The 19,796-nt window shown below is 36.6% G+C and overlaps 2 protein-coding genes across 2 annotated transcripts; both read right to left on the reverse strand.

Moving 5' to 3' along the window:
- Positions 1-807: 807 nt before the first annotated feature.
- LOC306884177 (homeobox protein zampogna-like) lies at positions 808-3,588 on the reverse strand. The gene is made up of 2 exons (XM_079439899.1): positions 3,107-3,588; positions 808-1,893 (listed from the first exon to the last, which is right to left on the reverse strand). The coding sequence occupies exons 1-2, from the start codon at positions 3,366-3,368 to the stop codon at positions 1,436-1,438; spliced, it is 720 nt and encodes a 239-aa protein (XP_079296025.1). The 5' UTR covers positions 3,369-3,588; the 3' UTR covers positions 808-1,435.
- Positions 3,589-8,621: 5,033 nt separating this feature from the next.
- On the reverse strand, positions 8,622-11,181 carry LOC306884180 (homeobox protein Nkx-2.3-like). Its single transcript, XM_079439902.1, has 3 exons — positions 11,045-11,181; positions 10,593-10,938; positions 8,622-9,639 (listed from the first exon to the last, which is right to left on the reverse strand). The coding sequence occupies exons 2-3, from the start codon at positions 10,930-10,932 to the stop codon at positions 9,014-9,016; spliced, it is 966 nt and encodes a 321-aa protein (XP_079296028.1). The 5' UTR covers positions 10,933-10,938; positions 11,045-11,181; the 3' UTR covers positions 8,622-9,013.
- Positions 11,182-19,796: the final 8,615 nt, after the last annotated feature.

Genomic DNA, 19,796 nt, shown 5'->3' on the forward strand with positions numbered 1-19,796 from the left:
ATTTTAACTAGGGCACTGAAAAAATAAATTGTGTAAAACAAAATTCACTCAGAAATTGCTTGTAAATTACAAAACAAATCACAATCATGCATTGTATTGTATTTCAGTATTTTAGATATTTCATTAATATATAAGCGATTGATATTGGAGAAAGAAAGAAAAACAAATTTTTATATCATAATTTTTATGTTTTTTGTTCAGTTTGCTGTTGAATAATGTCATATAAACCCTTTTTAAACGCATGTTATTTGGCACGTAAACAACACTTCATTTGTAAACGTGTTTTGACCTTACATTGATACTGTACTTCTCAAACACAGGACTGCAGACTTTTCAAAACAGCCTGACCGACTTTGTTGTTCTTCATGAAAATGTACGGCACAGTCTTGCATGCGAGGTCAGAGACAGGGCAGATTATAGCTAACTTCTTTCTAATGCCAGATTGGCTCACTTTTTATATTTGTGCATTCATTATGGTGTTGGTTCATCTAAAATTTAATACAATTATTACTTTAAAGTTACCGTTTTCATTAATGTTTTCATTGGCTTTTATCTGTATGATAGACCTATTTACAAAGAATCTTTTGACGAGTACTTCCTCTTAAATGATTGCCTTTAAGGCATTTATCTCTGTTGTGTTGACAAACCCACTTTAAGCTTTCTGCTTTTGCGGTTAGTTTGTCTCAAGACACATGATAGTTTGATTCTTCTTTTTTTTTTAAACCTGTATTTTTCTATTCAATACAGTGACTTTGAGACTGGGTTTAGGCATTGAATTAAAGCAGTTGACACATTATAAGACTTAGTGCACTATAGATTGTATTTTCCATTGTGATGGAAATAAACAAGAACTTTAATCAGTGACAAATGCTAACAGAAATACTCTTTAAACTAGCTAAACACACTCCAAAGCATTTACAGCATTTTAACACTTAAGCAGCGCTTAAAAGCATGAATGCCTTTGCATTATAAAAAATATTAAACAGAAAAATTGGAAAGCACAATAATGCGAAACATCTTACAAACGCAAGATTGCTAGGTTTCAAATTATTAGACACTTTCTGACTTTGTCAAAACATGTATCTAGTGAAAATAGCATCAAAAAGTATAAGCATCATTTGTTTGCAGATACCACTTTTTAGTTTGATATTTCAAGTGTGCATATTTGTCCATATGCATTACAACATTAAAAAAAGACAGATATAACTACAAATGATAGAAACTCGTTTGAGTGAATTGTCTTTGCTTTGGCTTAATGATCATAACAGAAATGATTGATAGTGAATATCAGTATATCATATTCCTCTTTTGGTTTCATGGTCATAGTTTATTATAGTTTCCACGGAGGAATAGCAGTTTTGTAAACTCTTTGGCTTTATTTTTACTGTTTGTGTCTCCACAGTCACTTTCCACATGATGCTACATCTCCGGTAAATCAATACAGGCCACCACTTAAAGTGTTTCCTGAGATCCACGGCTGGAAGCAGAACATGTAAGGATAGTAAGGGAACGACTGGTATAATGGAGGAACAGACGGACTGGGCAGCTCCTCGGTGTTGTATTGCCTCTGGTCGTTTCTCACCAGTACTTTCACTGCCACTCTCTTTGCCAGGGTTGTCGTGGGAGTTGTTGCGAGCTCGGCTGCCATTTGTCGCCGTTTAGTTTTGTATCTTCTGTTTTGGAACCAGATCTTCACCTGTGTCTCGGTCAGTTTGAGTGCTCCTGCCAGGTCAGCCCGCTCTGGGCCGGACAGGTACCTCTGCAGGTTAAAGCGCCGCTCCAGCTCGTACACCTGTGCATGCGAAAACGCTGCCCGTGACCTTTTTTTGCTCGATTTGGGGTTGTTCTCTTCAAAGCTGCAGCTCTGTGGTTTCTCTTGCTCCTTGTTGTGATCTGTATGGATGGATAAAAACAGCTTTAGAAAATCAGAGACCTTTGTGTTACATACAGAAGCCGATATGAAAAATAAAATCTTAAAATAGTTGTATAATACTGACGAGTGACTGTTAAGAGCTTCATAGGACTATAATGTGAATTGATGTGTATTTGAGGAGATATTTACTTTAAAGCATGCGGTGAGAAATTCTGCATTGTAATTCTCTGAAAGGAGACAAGGGCAGTGCTTTTTTATTTGAGCTTCTTTACCTCTGGATTTTGTCTTAAACTTTGATATATTACTCTGGTATATAAACAAGTGTAAATTAGTGTCAAGTGCTGTTTTTTTTAAATTCAAAAATGTGTATTTCTGTATTTCTAAAATTCAAAACATGAATATTTTAAATGTTGTAAATGCATTTATTGTTGTAATCAAATACTTAATTATGCCACCCCCAGTTAAATTGAAACACTTTAATTCAAAATGGTCACTTTTTTGCTTTAAAATAAAATTGCAAACTAATACAAAATGCATAAAATATAGGTTAACAATTAAGAATCATAAACCATGTCTGTGTGTATTTGTTTTTACACCTTATCTGTTTTTATTAAAAGATGGTTTGCATGTTATTATTAATAAGCATTATTCAAATATTATTAAAAAGAACACATTGATGATACCATGTAATTTAATTTACCCTAAGAAAGTATAATTGTCTTACAGATTCGTGATCAGGATAAATGACGGAACTTGTATCATGTGAATTAGCATTTCTGTCGTTTAATTTTGTTATATCGTACCCACAAAAACTAAATAAAATAAGATTATTTATAAGCTTGTATATAAGCAGTATTTGTCACAATTGCGACAAACACACGCATTTCCACGTTAGAGATTATTCTGTGTTATGTATTTATATAAATGTTTCTAATTGCATTTAAATTGCTTATATGTGTGCAGTTTTTAATTAAAATTTTGAAGCTGAATTTGAGTGATGCATAATAAATATTTTTTGGGGGAAAGGTGTTTTTTTACCATAATAAATTAGTGCACAGTGTCTAAAATGATAGGTAGCCTACTGACAACAGCACGTTAATTTACACATAAGTTTTTCTAAACTGTATTCATCTGTGGCAGACAAATATGGGAATATTTGCCAAGTTTGACACACGTGTGGTAGCAAAGTGTTTTCCCGGTCTCCGCGTATAAGAAGTTGTCTTAATGGCTCACCGTGCCGTCTTTCTAGTGAATTGTCTTCTCCTCCTGTTGATCCTTCCTCACATGAATGCTGGTCGGAGGATGAGGAGTCCAGCACGAGCACACAGGAAGAGATGCTCTCAGCTCCGGCGGTCTCCACCGGCAGAGAAGAGCTTGAACAATCCCGCGTCTCCTGCTCTTCTGCGTATTCCTCAACAAGACCGGAATTTTTCTCGCTAGCAAGTCCTCGGTTTAATATGTTGTGAATGGAAAAGGAGGTGCGGGTATTCGCCATTTAAAACATAACCTATGTAACCCGCTCGTCAGTTTCCGATGGCCTGCAGTTTTGCGCTTTTATCTGGGAAGCTCCTGCGCTTTCATGGCGGTGAATTAGTCCGCAGTGTAATTGGTTTCCTCTTTGCGTGTCATTTAATTGCGGCAAAACGTCTCCAGACCCAATCAACGAGCAAAGTGTCCGAAAATGTCATGTGTGCATCAGTTCCTCTCTTTCCTTTCCAGACGCGTTGCCAATGGGCTTGCTGGAGCATTTCGCTCCTCCCTCTAGACGTGTAGAATTGAATAGACTACCCATCGAAATCTGTTTACTACCACATGCTCTTACTGGCTCTGTTGAGTTTGAAGACATTTTTCGATGACAAACAAGAATGTCTGAGACTATAAAAGGGAAAAATCTTTTAAAACATAGCTGTAGGCAATATGCGTTATTTGTATTTCTTACGTTTTTTTTTTTAACCCTTATGGCATTTTCTAAATAAATAAATGAACCTCTTACATTTAAAGTCGTTATAGGATACTAAAACCTTTTCTCCGACTTAATCATCATTTTTAGAAACATTTTCAAACACTTTTCAATATAAGCAAAGATCTACTCCATTCGACCAGAAAACGCGTCTTTTATTTAATATGGTCAACATATCTGACAATATTAAGAAAAAACGTAATTGTCTTGACACAGAGTCGTGAAGGTCTAAAGGAAAACCTCTCTATATTATGATTATTTTGTCAAAGGACAGCAAAAATGGTTTCCCGCATGCTGGTTACGCCGCACTGACTCTGATTCAGCTGACAAAATTTTGACAAATTATGTCAAACAACTTATGCTAACATTTCTCTTTTTTTGTCACGGCTTTTTTTTTTTTTTTTTTTTTTGACATTAAAAAAGGCTGTTATTGAATTCAAGTGGTAAAATCACGATGCATTGTTATTATAAGAGTTGTATATTTGATTGTTTTTTTTTGCATAGGCCTATTTGATGTAGACTATCCTGAACTGACCAAAAAAAAAAAAAAAAATGCATGTCACGTCAATGGCCAAATAGGCTATATTAAATGCCTATATGGCATATCGGTGGGGGTCATATATGTTCAAAGGTAACGCTAAACATTTAAAAATACATTAAAAAATAAGCTGCGTTTTTGTATAGCCTGTGTACATCTTACACCCAGCACTTAATATTTAATGCTTTGTTCGTTATTTTCAATGTTCAACTTTTGTGTTGTTTAGACGCATAAAGTAAACATATTTGATAACTAGAATTCATCAGATTATTTGCTTGTGATTCAAGCTTTTGTATCTGATCTGATCTGATGCAATACCGTTTCACCCAGTAGTCTATTTATTTTTTATGTGTATTACATTAGCTGTGTTATTGGGTATTATATATGTAGCTACTTGTTAGGTTCTTCATTTCAATTCTAAAACACATGAAGCTCAAAATACGAGGCTGTATTTAAGTTTTTCGTCTGGAGAACTGAAGCATTTTTTCTTCTGCTTTTCTCTTTTGTCAAATTCAAACGTTATTGTCTGTTCTTTCAGACTACTTGTATTAGCTCACACTAGCTATCAAGTATGCTAATGTAAAGAGCTTAAATATAGCCTGACTCAAACATGATTTATTTATATATTTAATTAGCAATGGGATTTTACTTTTGCATCTTGAATTCAAGCATGTAGTTTTAAATGTTTTTTCTTTATATGCATTTTTTTTGTAGGCCTAAATGCTTATTTGTAAGCATTTACTTACAGTAATTTCAATTCAAATGTCTTGTGTAATGCTCTTGATCCTGTCTGTAATATGTATAACTCATGCAGATGTTTTGTGAAATCTCTCTCGGTTCCTGGCTGGTTTTCTAATGAGTTATGCAGAATAAGCACACTAATAGTTTACAGAGACGTTCCAGTGAATGTGGGTTTTTCGACTGTGTGACATTATGAAGTAAATCTCATCTTGTTGGAAATGTTTCTCAAAGCTATTGTTTGTGTTTTCAAGAACACAATTGCAGCGCCTCCATGTGGCCAGCTGATGTTCTGCTGTGTGTTTGAGCAGCCAATGAAACTAGTCTAGGCTATGTTCCTAAAGTTTTCAGAATTTTCAATCTTCCAGCATTCGTAAAAAGAAAAAAACAATAATTCTATGTGACGACATAATTTCATGCAGTCAGATAAAGACAGCGTTTTTATTATGATAGCTTACTGTTATGCATGAAACAAGAGAGTGGCAGTGGTGCCATGCATGGGCTTGATTTTCTGTTTTCTTAAGGTTGTAAATAGTCTATTTGATGCATACAGTGACATATTGTATATTTGTAGCCTACCTTTCACTGAGTGTTTTTCACTCACCCTATTCCAAACTATAGATTCTGATGCTCAACAAGGTTAAATTAGGTTGGGCAAGCTATATTGTTTTCAAGATATTTGTATAAAAACAAAAATACAAAAACTCGGTGCGCTTGTATATATTTGGTGCAAAGTGGTTCATGTTTAAACCAGTTTTAAAACAACTTTTAGCAGGATGCTTTTCTTTTGTTTGCACTTCCACGACCGGTCAACCAAATAAATATTACTCTACTGTTGTTTATGTTGAGTAAGCCATATCACCATATTGGGAGGTCTGAAATGTTGTAAATGTTTTTGAAACAATCTAATTCATCAGGTCAGAGGTTACACATCAGATTCAGTGGCCAAGTTTATTTCTCTTCTTTTCAGATATCAGTTTTATTTCATTTTGTATTTTGTATCATATTCTCAGGTCCTTGAAAGAACGAGAATCTCGACAGGTCTTCATATATTAAAACTGTCTTTATGTTTTGGATAAAGAATGTGCGTTTGGAGGACGGATATGATGTGACCAGCAGGGGGTGCTTTCCACCCTGACCTCTCAGTGTAAAGATGCTGACAGTATAAATTACATTTACGATAACACCCAAAGCTGTAGTACTCAACCTTTGTGGATTTCTCTTAAGATATGCCATTTATCACCTTGAGATTTGTGACACAATTAAGACCTGTTAATAACTCTTTATCTGCATATATCTTTCCTCCTTACTAAATGTGTTGTTCATTGGTTACATCATTCAGATTGTGATGTTTGAGATCAACATATGAAAGCAAACCATTCAGATGCTGTGATTTATGCTTATGCAGCTGAATTCATCACACATTCTCTCTTTTGTTTGCATTAGCCCTTGGTTTCAATAGCCTAATTGTCATCACTTTAATGTATTAGCTTATTTACTTTATGTTCTCCTTGTTTGCCCTCTTTGCAGTTGAAGATGAATTCATGTGGCCTTATATCTTTGACCTCATGTTCTCTTGAAATAATTATTGTGTGCGTAATCATCTTTTTTCCTTCCTTTTTTTTATCTCCCCACAGATAACCAGTCCATATACTGTAGATATTTTCCTCCTTAGTACCTCCTTGATTTAGGACTACTGATATTTTAGTATATGACAGTGATACATTTCTGAATTCTAAAACTATTATAAATGCATTTATAATATTTTAACCATATGTGGTCAAGCCAACGGGTTTTAGCCTATAGTCATCAGAAATGGCCATGCAACTACCAATATTTGGCCTATGACACTCTTGTTTAGGGGTCCTAACCACACCCTGTGCTGATATTCGTCCAGAAATCCTCTCTATAGATTCATATCTGTCGTCGAGCACTCTCTATAGCGGCTCATCCTGAGGCATCGCCGCTCTGTCGCCATGAGTATTTACATTGAAGTGTCTGGGCCACTTACCCTGACAGCAGGTATGTCCAATGGCCTTGCAGTAGCGAGGGGAGCTGTTCTTCCTTGCTATTAGTAGATACAAACCCCCGATGACTCTGTTTACCTTTCTATTAATCTTCATTATTAGAGTGGGAGCTCTGGTGAAACCGTGAATGGGCTGAAGGATAAACGAGTTACGCCGTGCGTAATGGACGAACATATACTTGTTTCAATCAAAGCTTTATGTTTGTTACGAAATCAAAATGATGAATTATGTAGTCAGGAATTGAAATACAGTATCTGAAGCAGGCCATTTCTTTTCTTTTCTAAATTTGAATGATGTGTTTTATTATTTTACTATTTTATATGGTTATATATTGTCATTATAGGAACTGTCAGGTCAAAAGATGCTTAGGCTAACAATATCGAAGGAGTTTTTTCGACAACTCGAAAATTGCTAAGTGCGAAAATATTTTTAGATAATATTATAATAATAATAATTCCATGTAGTATCCGAATTAACAGGTTTTATTGAAGTAATGTTTAATATAATTCATACTTTTATAAAGGTTGCATACCTTAAAGTGATTTGCAGGGAAATATATAGCCTACACACACACACACACACACACACACACGAGATAAACGCTTATAATGCGATTAAACAAGATGTGTGTGATTATAGGCTATTCAATTACATCGTATATCAGCATGCAATGAATATAGAGAAGATTGAAACCTGCCATTGGAAGAAGAACAAATAGGGAGAGAGTGAGATAAATCTCCCTTGCTAACAGTGCTTATTTATGAATGTATTTTAAACCAATTGCAGGTGTGAAATTATTAAAAATATTTCATATTTCAAACGCAATCAAAATAGGCCTATATAAACGTTTAACTTCTTGTCTGTCGTGTAAAATCGGAGTAGGCTATTGCATGGATTAAAGTATCGATTTAAAGCGGTTTTGACCAAAACGTTTTATTCTTTGCCATAGTATATTATGTATTTGCTTTCCAAAAAATCAGGTAATTGTCGTTAATTTTGTGACCCTTTTGTCTTTAAAAAACTGGGAATTAAAAGCGAAAGATGAGTTTAAATGTAGACGTAATTAATTTATGAGACGTCCGAATCTATATCGTTATAACGAATGTGCTTGTGAGACTTGAGAAATTCGAATTATTGTTCTGAATATGAATAAGCATGCATGGATAATTAAACGTAACCTATAGTAAAATAAAGCAAATTTATTTAAGATGACTTTATTTTAGAACTGTTTATTGAACGAAACATTATAAATTGATATAAAAAAAAAAATAGTATTTTGGCTTGTAGGTTATTGCTTATATTGTTTTGTTTTTTCTCTCTCTGAAATTTTCCACCTCTTATTAAAACTTTTTTTGCGTCTTGAATTGTATGTCTACGATTTAAATTAGTCACACTCTTTTTTTCCCACTTTTTCCAAGTTTTTTAAATGTATAGATTCTTATATGTCCCGTGTATCAAATGGTAAATATTTTAGTATCACCTTTTAAAAATAAAGTTTACTGTTTTTATTTTTACAATGTAGGTTTGCACAAAATTACACACACCGTTGTCAATATTCGTAACATTTCTTAGGTAATACGTTTTTCATCGATAAGTGCAATGAATGAGAAAACAGCTGTCTCTGAAACCATGGTGCCAGTCTAAAGTTGGACCGGCAAATGTTCAGGGAATATGTCGTCCAAATAGGTGGTCAAAAATTGCTATGAATATTCATATGCATTCGTTCAGCCATCATGGAAGGGTTGCTAGAAGAAATTCACTCAAGTTTATACTGAAAAGGTAGACTATACAGGACCCTAGGCCTATAAAACATGGCTAACTGTGTGCTAATATTGTAAAGTTGCCATTTATATACAGACGAGTGGGTTGCAATGGCACTACCATGCCCGAATACCCTGCAGAGTCCCTTGGCACGCGGACACGGGTGTCCCTTGTGATGTCTGAGGTTGGGAATATGTTCCGAGGTTGTTCAGACTCATGCTCATCAGCGCATTAGTGGATGTGTTTGCTGGGAGAGGAGGAAGGCTGGGATATGTACAGCTGTAAGGGTTTGTGTAAGCGGCGTTATTATAAGACGAGTAGCCGTTATATGTGTAGGGGCCTGGGTTCACCGCGTAAGTGGCGTTGTAACTCTGTGATCCCGTTAAACACGGTTTGCCATCCCGGACTAGGACCGGCACCGCCACTCTCCTGGGCGGCGGCGGGTGATGGTGTCCTGCCATTTCCAGTGTTTTGTCTTGACGCTGTCGCTTGCATTTGTATCTGCGGTTCTGGAACCAGATTTTGACCTGCGTCGATGTCAGTTTCAGGGTACTAGCCAAATGTTCTCTCTCGGGAGCCGATAAATAGCGCTGCTGCTTGAAGCGCCGCTCGAGCTCGAAGACCTGCGCCTGGCTGAAGAGAACCCGCGGCTTCCTGCGCGTCCTCTGCCGCTGCGCTCGCTCCGTGTCCGAATGCGCCTCTCCCTCGCACTCCTGGGATCTGATGATGGCACCGCAGCTCTCTAGAAAACCAGGAGACACAAAATACACAGAGCTAACTCGGTTAACTCTCACTTCACGTAATTCACAGAAGCATTTCTGTGAGTCATTTCGGTGAGTCTGGATGTAGGCCTTTAGCAACAGTTTCTGTCACTTTTACATCCTTGCAGATAGAAAATCAGACAGTTGGGTTTTTTTTTCTTCTTCTCAGAAATAAAATAAAACTACAATTTTAATTGGATTAGCAATAAAATAAAATAAAATGTTATAGTGCATAGTATTGTAAGATCAACCAACAGGACTTATATAAACAGGAGAACATACGAGTGCATATTGTGCAGCGGTCAGTAGATGAGTCATTTAATTATGTAGTGCAATACATAAACAGTAAACAAGTGGTCAGTCAATGTTATTATATATTATGCATATAGGCCTATATATGTTTATGTACGGGTTAGATCTATAGAAAGTACGAAAGTGATCAAAAGTGTCATAGCATGCAATATTTACATTAAACATTGCATAAATAATACAGCTTTATGATAATTGTATAGCTTTATCATAATTACATACTTTTACGAGGTGCCTTGCATCGAAGACGCATAAAATAGGCCTACCTCAAAACTGCTCTTTTATGCAATCACAAAACAGAATGATTTTTTTTTCTTTTCAAAAGCTAGTGTACTTTTCAAAAAGTGTGGTAGTCCTAATTTACGCATTTTGCAGTGCAAATAACCTAATTAAAGTTAGTTTTATATATATGTTAAGATGTATGATTCATGCAATATTTAATATTTGTTAAAAAACACAACTATAGACTATTCATCAAAAATACAATGGCACTTTGAATAATTTTTCTCGTTTTTAATCTTTCTTTCTCCCTCTCTCTTACAGTATTTAGAGACTATTCGATCGATTCGATCTCCTAGCCAGTTTCAAATTCATTCACTTCAGTTGTAAAACACAAATCACCCACTCGTTTCGTGGTCCTCAAGTTCATCTTCAAGTTTAGTGTCGACGTGTCCCAGGGCCGGATGGACGAACATCGGAGGCGAAAGGCTGCTCTCCACTAAACTGTCCTGCATGGAGAGAGAGTTCAGAAAGGACATCTTCTCGTCGTTGTCTGAGAAGCCGGGGCTGTCTCCACCTCCGAGAAAACAGGATGATGGTGCCTGGAATCGCTCCTGCAGTTCCGGATGCAGTTGCGCGTGGTGTTGCGCGGGATGCAGAGATTGAAGGTGGCGAGATTGCTGCTCCAGTTTCAGTATATCCTTCACAGAAAACGGCGTTGATGTAACCGGGCTCGGAAGCATCATCAGGCGCTGTTGGATTACATCTACAACGTTATTCCCGATTCAACTGGAAGCTTCGAGCACTGAGCCCTGTTGAACAATTGTTTAGATAAGCAACAATTTCAAGTAAACATACCTAAACGTGTCGATTAATCTCCCATTTTGTCATGGCTGCTTGATTTGCATGAAGAGAGGTGAGGACCGCCACTCGTCGGTGTTAAACTGTTGTGTGTTTTTCTTGGAGTCCAGCAGCACAAGGCAGTTCTTCTGCCTGGTGATGTCACGTTACCGGGGCGGGATGTAATGATCCTTCCTACAATCCACAGAGGAAACGCATAGGCTATACAATTTCATACCACCAGAAAAACCGCCTCCAATGTCCCACGATATACGTTTTCGATAGCTACATCCAGGCCAACGTAATCATTTATGCATCCTTGAAGAATAAAAGTTCTTCTAATTTTCCTCAGTTCAACAGAATCATCTTCTCGTTTTACTGTACACATCTCTTTTTTGTTAACATTGTCTGTTAATGTGATTCTTTGGAGATAAACATTCTTGATTTCACCTTAAAGGTTTTTTTTCAGCTCAGTGTGGATCATTTTAAGTTCTAATCGGAATCTTTCATTTTAATTTTAAGATTGTGTGTTCCGAAATCCCCTTCAGAGTTAGTAAAGAGAAGATTTGGTGTGATCCAGCTCAAGAATACATTCTCCCACAAAGTGCTTATGAAAATGTAAATCATGTTAAATGACTCGTGCTCATCTGCTCAATGCAAATCCATTTGTTCTGCACAATTTATATTTCGAATCATCTTTTACCACGATAAGACTGAAGTATGTTTCCTGAAGCAAAAAAAGTTTTAAATCCTGATGTCATATAAGACTTTTTTGAGCTTTGAAAATAACTTTTTATTTTTTTATTTCTTGTAAGAACCCAGAAACAAAAACGCCGATCTGAAGAACTTATAATATGACGTCAAGAAATGTATATTATTATATATGTTTCATATGCCTTAAATAACTCCCTAAAAGCGTTACTGATATGAAGAGTTGCGGATAATAAATGAACAATTTTTATTTTTAATCAGCCGCATATTCTTTGAGTTTTCTCTGGAAAAGATGCTTAACCCTGCTGCTGCTATTATCCCATTTAGATCTGACCTGCACCACACTTGTGTGCCATTAGACAGTCAAGCTGGAGCAAAAGCAGCTGCAGACTTTTGACAATTAAGCAGCAAGCGGATTTAAACATAACTTTGTTTGTGCGTGTGAGAGACAAATGGTGTCTGTATGTGTGTGTGTGTGTGTGTGTGTGTGCGTGCGTCTGTATGAGAGAATCTTAAGAAGTTCTAGTTTTCTAAAAAAAAAAAAAAAAAAGTTTTTTAAAATAGAAAATAAATTTTAAGAAGGGCAGATTTCCATTAGTGGTCAAGCTTACTGTAATTTCTTTTCTATGGAAACGCAACAGATTTATACCTGGATTTTTTTTTTTTTTTTAAAGATGTCGATTCTGGTTTAACCGAGAATTTTCACCCAATCTTGATTCCAGATTCTTCGTCGTCATCTTCTAATTTATTTATTTAAATTTCGTCTTTTGCTCGTAAAACAAAAATCTGTCTTCACCTTTCCAAAAGCTGTAAATATGATAAATGATTTGCTAATGTAATATTCACCTTTGCGTTTTGATCACTTTACGCACAATCGAGTAGAAATACAATGGTTAAAATTGTCTGACTTTGTCGCATCGATTACCTCTATTTCACTAGAAGGAATATTAAGCATAACATTAAACTTTACATATGTTGTGCCTATGACTGATTAAAAACTAAACAGTTTTTCATTCAAAATCTCAAAAGTTCTACATCTATTTTGGAGACCCCGTGATGTGCTTCATTTGCGCCGAAGAAAAAATAGCACCAGAACCAGAAATCGTAGGTTTTCTATAATTTCTTTTTCCATCATGCGTCCAGTCCCAGGTATCGATCACTTATTGTGAGGTGGGTGCGCAGGAAACCTGTTTGAGGACGCAATGATGCGCATCGGTGTCTCTCTGAGCTCCTGCTCCGGCGCCAGAGACAAAGCCTACCAGAGACTAAGAAGAAGAGAAAAGAAAAGGATAGAGAGACGAGATTATCTCATCCGTTAGCTATCAACAGTGCTGTTTAGATCAGCTTTCTGTCCTCCAGTCCCAAGACTAATGGCTCAGGAGGAAAGTCGGTGTGGAGGGCTTCTAGCTTTTAAGAACCGAACGGCAAGGTACATTAATTTCATGAGATTTGCTGTAATTCACTCAATAATCATTCCCTTGTTTTTATTTATTTATTCATTCATTCATTCATAAGGATTTTATGATGCTGCGTTATCTTTATCGTTAAACAGCATGTTGACCTAGTGACACATGCAGTTGTTAATATATTGGTGTACTCATTGGCAGTGGGCCTAACATTTTGTTTAGGTTTTTGATTTATGCTTTATACTGCACCCTCAAAAATATCAGTTCAAAAAGTTTTTTTTCTTTTTCCGTCTTTTAAACCAGCACCACTTATCTGTCACGGTTATTAAAATGTTTTCCACACATCGTGATAACTCCATGTGCTGACACGATGACAAACACCATAGAACGTTTTGGTCATATTTGGTTGTCAAAGCGCGGATTAAATTAAAAGTAGAATACAAATAGGCCTAATATTAATGCAGGTATCCCCATGACCAGAGCTTTGGAGGGTGTCGCGTGTTTTTATCTGATCTGTAGTAATCTTTGCCCCACACACGACTAAAGTGTGTGAGTGTTTTGTCTGGTTAATAGCACCATTAGGATGAGGAGAGTCTCAGTCAAGCATGAAGCCAAGCTGACCGTGAAGAGCGCATGTCTGCACAGGACTCTCCTCTGGAGTCTCCAGTGTCCTGATGGATGGACATATTGATGATATCAACATCAGAATATACAGCAGTAATTGAAACGCTTCGTCCGGTTTGCCCTGGTTATATGGAAGTACTGTTAATAGCCTATTTGTTTTAATATTGCGTTATCTTAACAGAAGGTCGAAAATAAATTAGAACACATTCAAGTGTTTTTTTTTCTCCGGTATCCATTTGAAAAAAAAAAAAAACATCTTGTCATTATATTATATTATATTACAGCCTAGACAGTTCTGTTAATATAATTTGCGATTAAATTAAGTTAAATTAAATGTTTTGTACAGATAACCTTAACAAAGGAGTGATTTTATCTAAGACAAAAATATTAATTATTTCTGAAATAACCGAAATAAATTTTAATGGTCAGAGCAGAACAACTGCATGTTTTTTTTGTTTTTTTTATATATATTACTTTTTTACAATAGGCGATTTCTATCAGACCGCATAATGATATTGGATAAATTTGTTTTAGCATCTAATTATATTGAGGTCAGCTGTATAAAGATGTACCTATTTCATGTGCTATTTACTTGTTTGCAGGATATATTATGATTTTAGATTTGAAGATTTTCAGGTATTGTAAATTAAATGAATTATTTCTGTGGTGACTGTGGTGTTATTGCTATTGTCTAGTAGCCAACTTGTCCCTTTAGTTTTTGTTCAGAAGTTCGTCACACAAACATCTGTAGCTTTATGTTAATTATAATTTTCCTTTCAGTTGTTTACTTATTTTTACCTTAAATTCTCCCATCTTCCGAAATGTTTACTGCATGGCGCTTTAGTGTTTAAAACCATAATTATCTATAGTTTAATTATTAGTATTAAAAACTAAACATTGAGGTACCGAAACGGTTGCGTGCCGATGCCAGTCCTAAAAAAAAGGTTTTAGGCCCATGTTTATGTAAAGGAAGAGCCTGTTTCCTGGACCTAACAAAACCCAGGCCTGAGCACCATGACAGTGAGGCGGTCAGCAGAGGGAGGGAGAGGCCAATAGATCATCTTCATCTGGACGCTGACTGAGGTTAGATGTAGAGGTACCAGAAGTGGGTCAAGGGCCTGCGTCTTTTCGGGCCATCAACTGCTCATTGACATCACAGCATTCTGTACAAACTCAAAGCCAGTGTTTAGGCTCAAATCCAAAGTCTGTGAGAATAGAATGTCAATTCATGTTTATGAATTGAGAATATGTTTTAGATGAATATCTGCAGCGTTTTAAAGCAACTGTATGTAGTTTTGTGTATTGTTGCCACTTTGGAGCCCCCTACAGTTAAGTGAGTGGAATTCCATTCGAACGTAGTACTATTGGAAGTCAATGTACCATAAAAATAATTTTGAAACTAACATTTCAAAGTTTATATTTATAAATGTACATACAGTTGCTTTAACCCATACTAGACTATCTCCCATACTCACAAAAATAAATGTTCCAAAATGTTTCATATTTGGTTACCAAATGAACCTTTCAGCGAGCAGTTCTTAAACGAATCATATTTTCTTAATGTGAGGAACATTTTAATAATCTTTTTTTTCTGCTATAAACAAGCTTCTGTGGAATTGAAAGGCTACTTGGATGTGACACGCTCTTCATGGAACCAAAGATGCCAATAAAGAGCTGTTATTTTTAAGATCGCACGCAGGTAAGGACTCTTTGCAGTGGCCAAACAGAGGAATTTTTCTCACATGGTTCTCAACAGGCCCAGAAAACCATCCATATATACAGAAGGCATATCTGAGGAGGTGCAGATCCTGTTAGGTCCCGGAAGGTGAGTCTTATCAGCTCCTGGTTTCAGGCCGTGTGCTGCGCCAGGCCTTGAGACCTCGCCGGGATCCATTGTGCATCTGACCCAGCCGTATGACTGATAGCCTTCCCCGTTTCTGCCGCAGACGGGGAGGAAAGGAGGGAGGCGAGGCGCTGCAGCACCAGACATTCCCTGTCACACCAGAGCTCTGAGTTAGGGAGGTCTGGTCTGGAAGCCCGCTGACGGAAGTCAGGCCAGGAGAAATCCACACAGCCTCCTGGGACTAATAAATTAGACAGCTGTATTTTCCCTCATGGCCTTAACCCTGCAGGTGTGTGTTTGTATACATGTGCACAAATTACCGAGCGTTTAGCCTGTAATGTGTGTGACCTATGCCGTGGGTAATGTGGTGAGAGAGGAAGGCCGTAAACTAAATATTCGATTACAACAGACAGGGGTGATTAAGACACAGAGTAGCTACACAAAGTCTTCGAGTGGGATGTGAACGGCTAGATTTCCTCTTTTTTGTCTAAACATTCCCTGGGCTGTGGCAGAGAGGCAAAAATAAAAGGAAAGGTTGCTTCAAGTTCATCTGACCGCTGGTATGCGCACAGTTTACAAAGATTGTCATTCAAACAATAATACAATTAATTTTATTCAGATTTATATGTTGTTCATTTGGAGATGCACACCACATGACCTTCCACTGGATAAACATGTTGCGAGCGGGGAGCCTGTGTTACTCAGTGCAGCCAGTGTGGCGTCTCCCATCAAACTGACAATTTGTTTCTATTCGAGCATGAGATCCCATTCATTCGCCGTCGCAGCTGTAAATAAAAAGGAAGCTCGTTTCTGCTCCTACATTTGCCTTGGATTTGGAACGACTCGTTTCTGTTGGGAAATAGGCAGTTGTGTGCAGCCCCTGAGATTGCAGTCCTGGGAATCCCTTGGTTTGTACAAGCAGGCCTTGTTGATCAATTGACGATTGTGATAAACAGTTGTGGTGCCATTTCCACCACAACCAACAATTTTGCCCCAATGGCGTTTTTTCCAAACTTAGTACCAAATAGACAACTGTGGTCTCAAGAAACGTGAGAACGTGAAACTAGAGAAGGAAAATCAAGCTATGCTATGGTTTCAGATTGAGATATATTTTGGTCAACATTTGCTTTCAAAAGTAAAAATATGATTTGATAATTAGGTATTTTTATTTATATTATAATATTGTAATATTTTCCACCGAATAAAAAAAAAATACTTTGTGGTTTGGAAATGTTTCAGAACAAGCATGTTGGAAGACAAATGAAATAAACTTTTTATTATTTCATTAAAAACTCTTATTGATTATAATGAATGATTATACAGTCTTTCTTAACATATTAAAGTCGACAAGTCTTGTTGAAATGAGATGTATTACCTTTAATGTATTTATTTGCTTGGCTTCTTAAGGGCAACAAATGGCAGTATGACAGTGTAGGACGAAAAGAGAAGTTCTCAGAAGTATTCATAGCAGACGTGTAGGAACATGCACTCTTCCAAGTTGTCAGGCGCTGTGATTGCGATGGATTTCTTTCATTGCCGTGACTTTACTATTTATTGCTGAATAATCAGAAGTATTAGTGTGCTACATTTATAATCTCTGAGACCATATAGATGCGGTTTCTTGTCAAATCTGCTTTGCAAATATTTGTGCGATTACACATTTGTCAGAGCTGCTAATTCAAACAAGCATAATTGTGTGGTTTCACAACCTCCAAATATCATGATTCAGAGATTCAGATGGCAAAGAGAATGTTGTGTTTGATATATTTTTGCGAGTGACAATCCCAGTGTTCATACAAAGGCTCTGAATCTGGTGACTGAAGTAAATAAAGGCTAATTGTGGACAGCTGCATGTATCAGCTATGTTTCTCCTGCCATTTTGACATGTTTGTGGTGAAGTATGAATTAAGACAATGTTTGTACGGCCCTTTCGTGTATGTTTATTTGTTCTTTTCAATAAGACGTAAACCAATTGGTGGCAGTAGACTTGTAGACACGAGGTTGCACTTCCTCCCATTGTTTAAAACGGTCAGATCGAAAAGTAGTCGAGGTCAAAATTGGAAGAAAAGGAACATCTGTTCAGTATGTAGACAGGCATACACATATCTGTGTCTTGCTAGAATGAAAATCATACAAGTAAATGTGTTCGGCCTTCAATAAATAGGGTGTGACTTGTTCTGTTTGTACAGAACTATAATGGATTAGCCTTTCAATGAGTAATGACACTTTAATCACACTTAACAGCACTTATGCATCATACTTTTATTCATGTTGACATACAGGGCTGTAACCACCATAGACACTGAGGAGGACACTTCATTTCAGTGTTCAGATTTGGTTGATTCTTAAGTTGATGATTATTTTTTTCAATGCTTATGTCCCAAGGGTTAAATCTGAGAAACTTTTGTTTAATCAAGATTACATTTGCAATAATAGTTTGTAGTGATTCGCTCTTGCCGCAGACCCAAACTGTCCATCTTAAACTATAAAAAACATCATATGAATTATTATATGTATATAAGTATTTGCACAAATTACAACAAATGTCCCACAATTGATATTCGCAACAACTAACAATTTTTCCCAATAGCATTTTTTTTTTTTCAGAGGTTACCAAAAAGTTTTCTCGGTTGTTGAGAACATGATCAAGGTAAATATCACTGATTAATAAGTTGTTCTGCATAACTATCATAGGATACAAGTTAGCTATTAAATTACCAAAACAAGGAGTTAGCAATTTTATTTCTAAAATGTTTAAAATGCCATTTTACCCCAAAATGCTATTAAAAAAAAATGGATATGCGATGGAAATGTTTAATTATTTTATTAGCAGACCAATTAAACTCGAGTGATTTATATTTCCCTTTACTTGAAATAAAATAAACCTCAGCTTAAATAAAATAAAATTTTAATTAACTTTTAAATTGATGTAAATATATGATGTTGAAATATGTTGCTATTTAAATATAAAAATACAATGAAAATAATATTAATAAAATAATAAGTAGTATCTGATAAAACAAATAACATGTTAAAACAGCCATATAATCTATTACGTTTGTTGCCCCAGTACTGAATATGCAGTTACATTCTTGCTGAGATACGACGAGTTTCGGTGCTGTCAGATGAAATATGTGTTATTGGACATTTTAGCCCATTTCTCCAACTACAGCGTATCTCTTACCAACATGTCCCTCATAACATGCCCACTCTGGATCGTTAAGAGGTGTCTCCTGCTACACTTTTTTTTCTCCCCTCTGTCTTTCTTCTGTCTTTTCTTAAAGAGTGACTCATGATATTTAACCTACTTACTGGGCTCCACCTATAGCTGCTCTCTTTTGGTCTCGGTAACAGGAACGTCTCGGGTCCACAAACTCAGAATGCAGTGAAGGGAAAACATGGTGGTCTTTCAGTGAAGTCCATCAAACAGAATTGATGAAACTGGCAACAGAAAACAAAATAACCAACATGGAGTTTAGAAAAGGCCCTCACTCAGTGAAGTGCGCTGACCCTTAGCAGGGAGGCTAATGTAACACGTGAACAACACGAGGAGGTCCTGCACTGGAATGTCGCTCTGTGTACATGTTTGGTATGAGTTGCTGACTTTCCGTCATGGTCCGTGCATGGTTTTGAAGTCATAATACTTCTCAAATTATACCTTTTGAACACTGTTTTGTGTTTATTTGTACAGTTCATTAGAATGAAGCTGCTCATTATGTAAGATTGAATGTGTTCAGATGTTTGTTGATGTTATTACAAACTTATAATGTTCTAGTGTTTTCATATTTGTTGAGGCGGGTCTCTAATGAATGCTCTTTGATATGGTATTAGCTGACAGAAGCTGCAAACGTTTCCCCAGGAGGCACTTGTGTCATATGCTTCTGTGGTCTCCGCTCTTCTCTCAGCCTGTCTCTCTCTGTCTGTCCCCAGGCCAACAAACCTTGTGGTGGAAGCTCCAAATCCCATAATTACAAAGCTGACAGTTAACACACAGGTAAGCTACCCTTACTGACCGGCAAAGAATGCAAACATCTACTGCACTGGGGTTGAGAGACAGAGATGGAGGCCATGCTGCAGGTGTAGAAGTTACTCCTCCATACCTCCTGGGGGTTGTGAGGGCATAAGATCCTCCCAACACAAACCTAAGCCATGGAGTTGGTAGAGTAATCATGAGAATTATGCATAT

Source organism: Barbus barbus (assembly GCF_936440315.1).
Source record: "Barbus barbus genome assembly, chromosome: 18".
Lineage (NCBI taxonomy): Eukaryota > Metazoa > Chordata > Actinopteri > Cypriniformes > Cyprinidae > Barbus > Barbus barbus.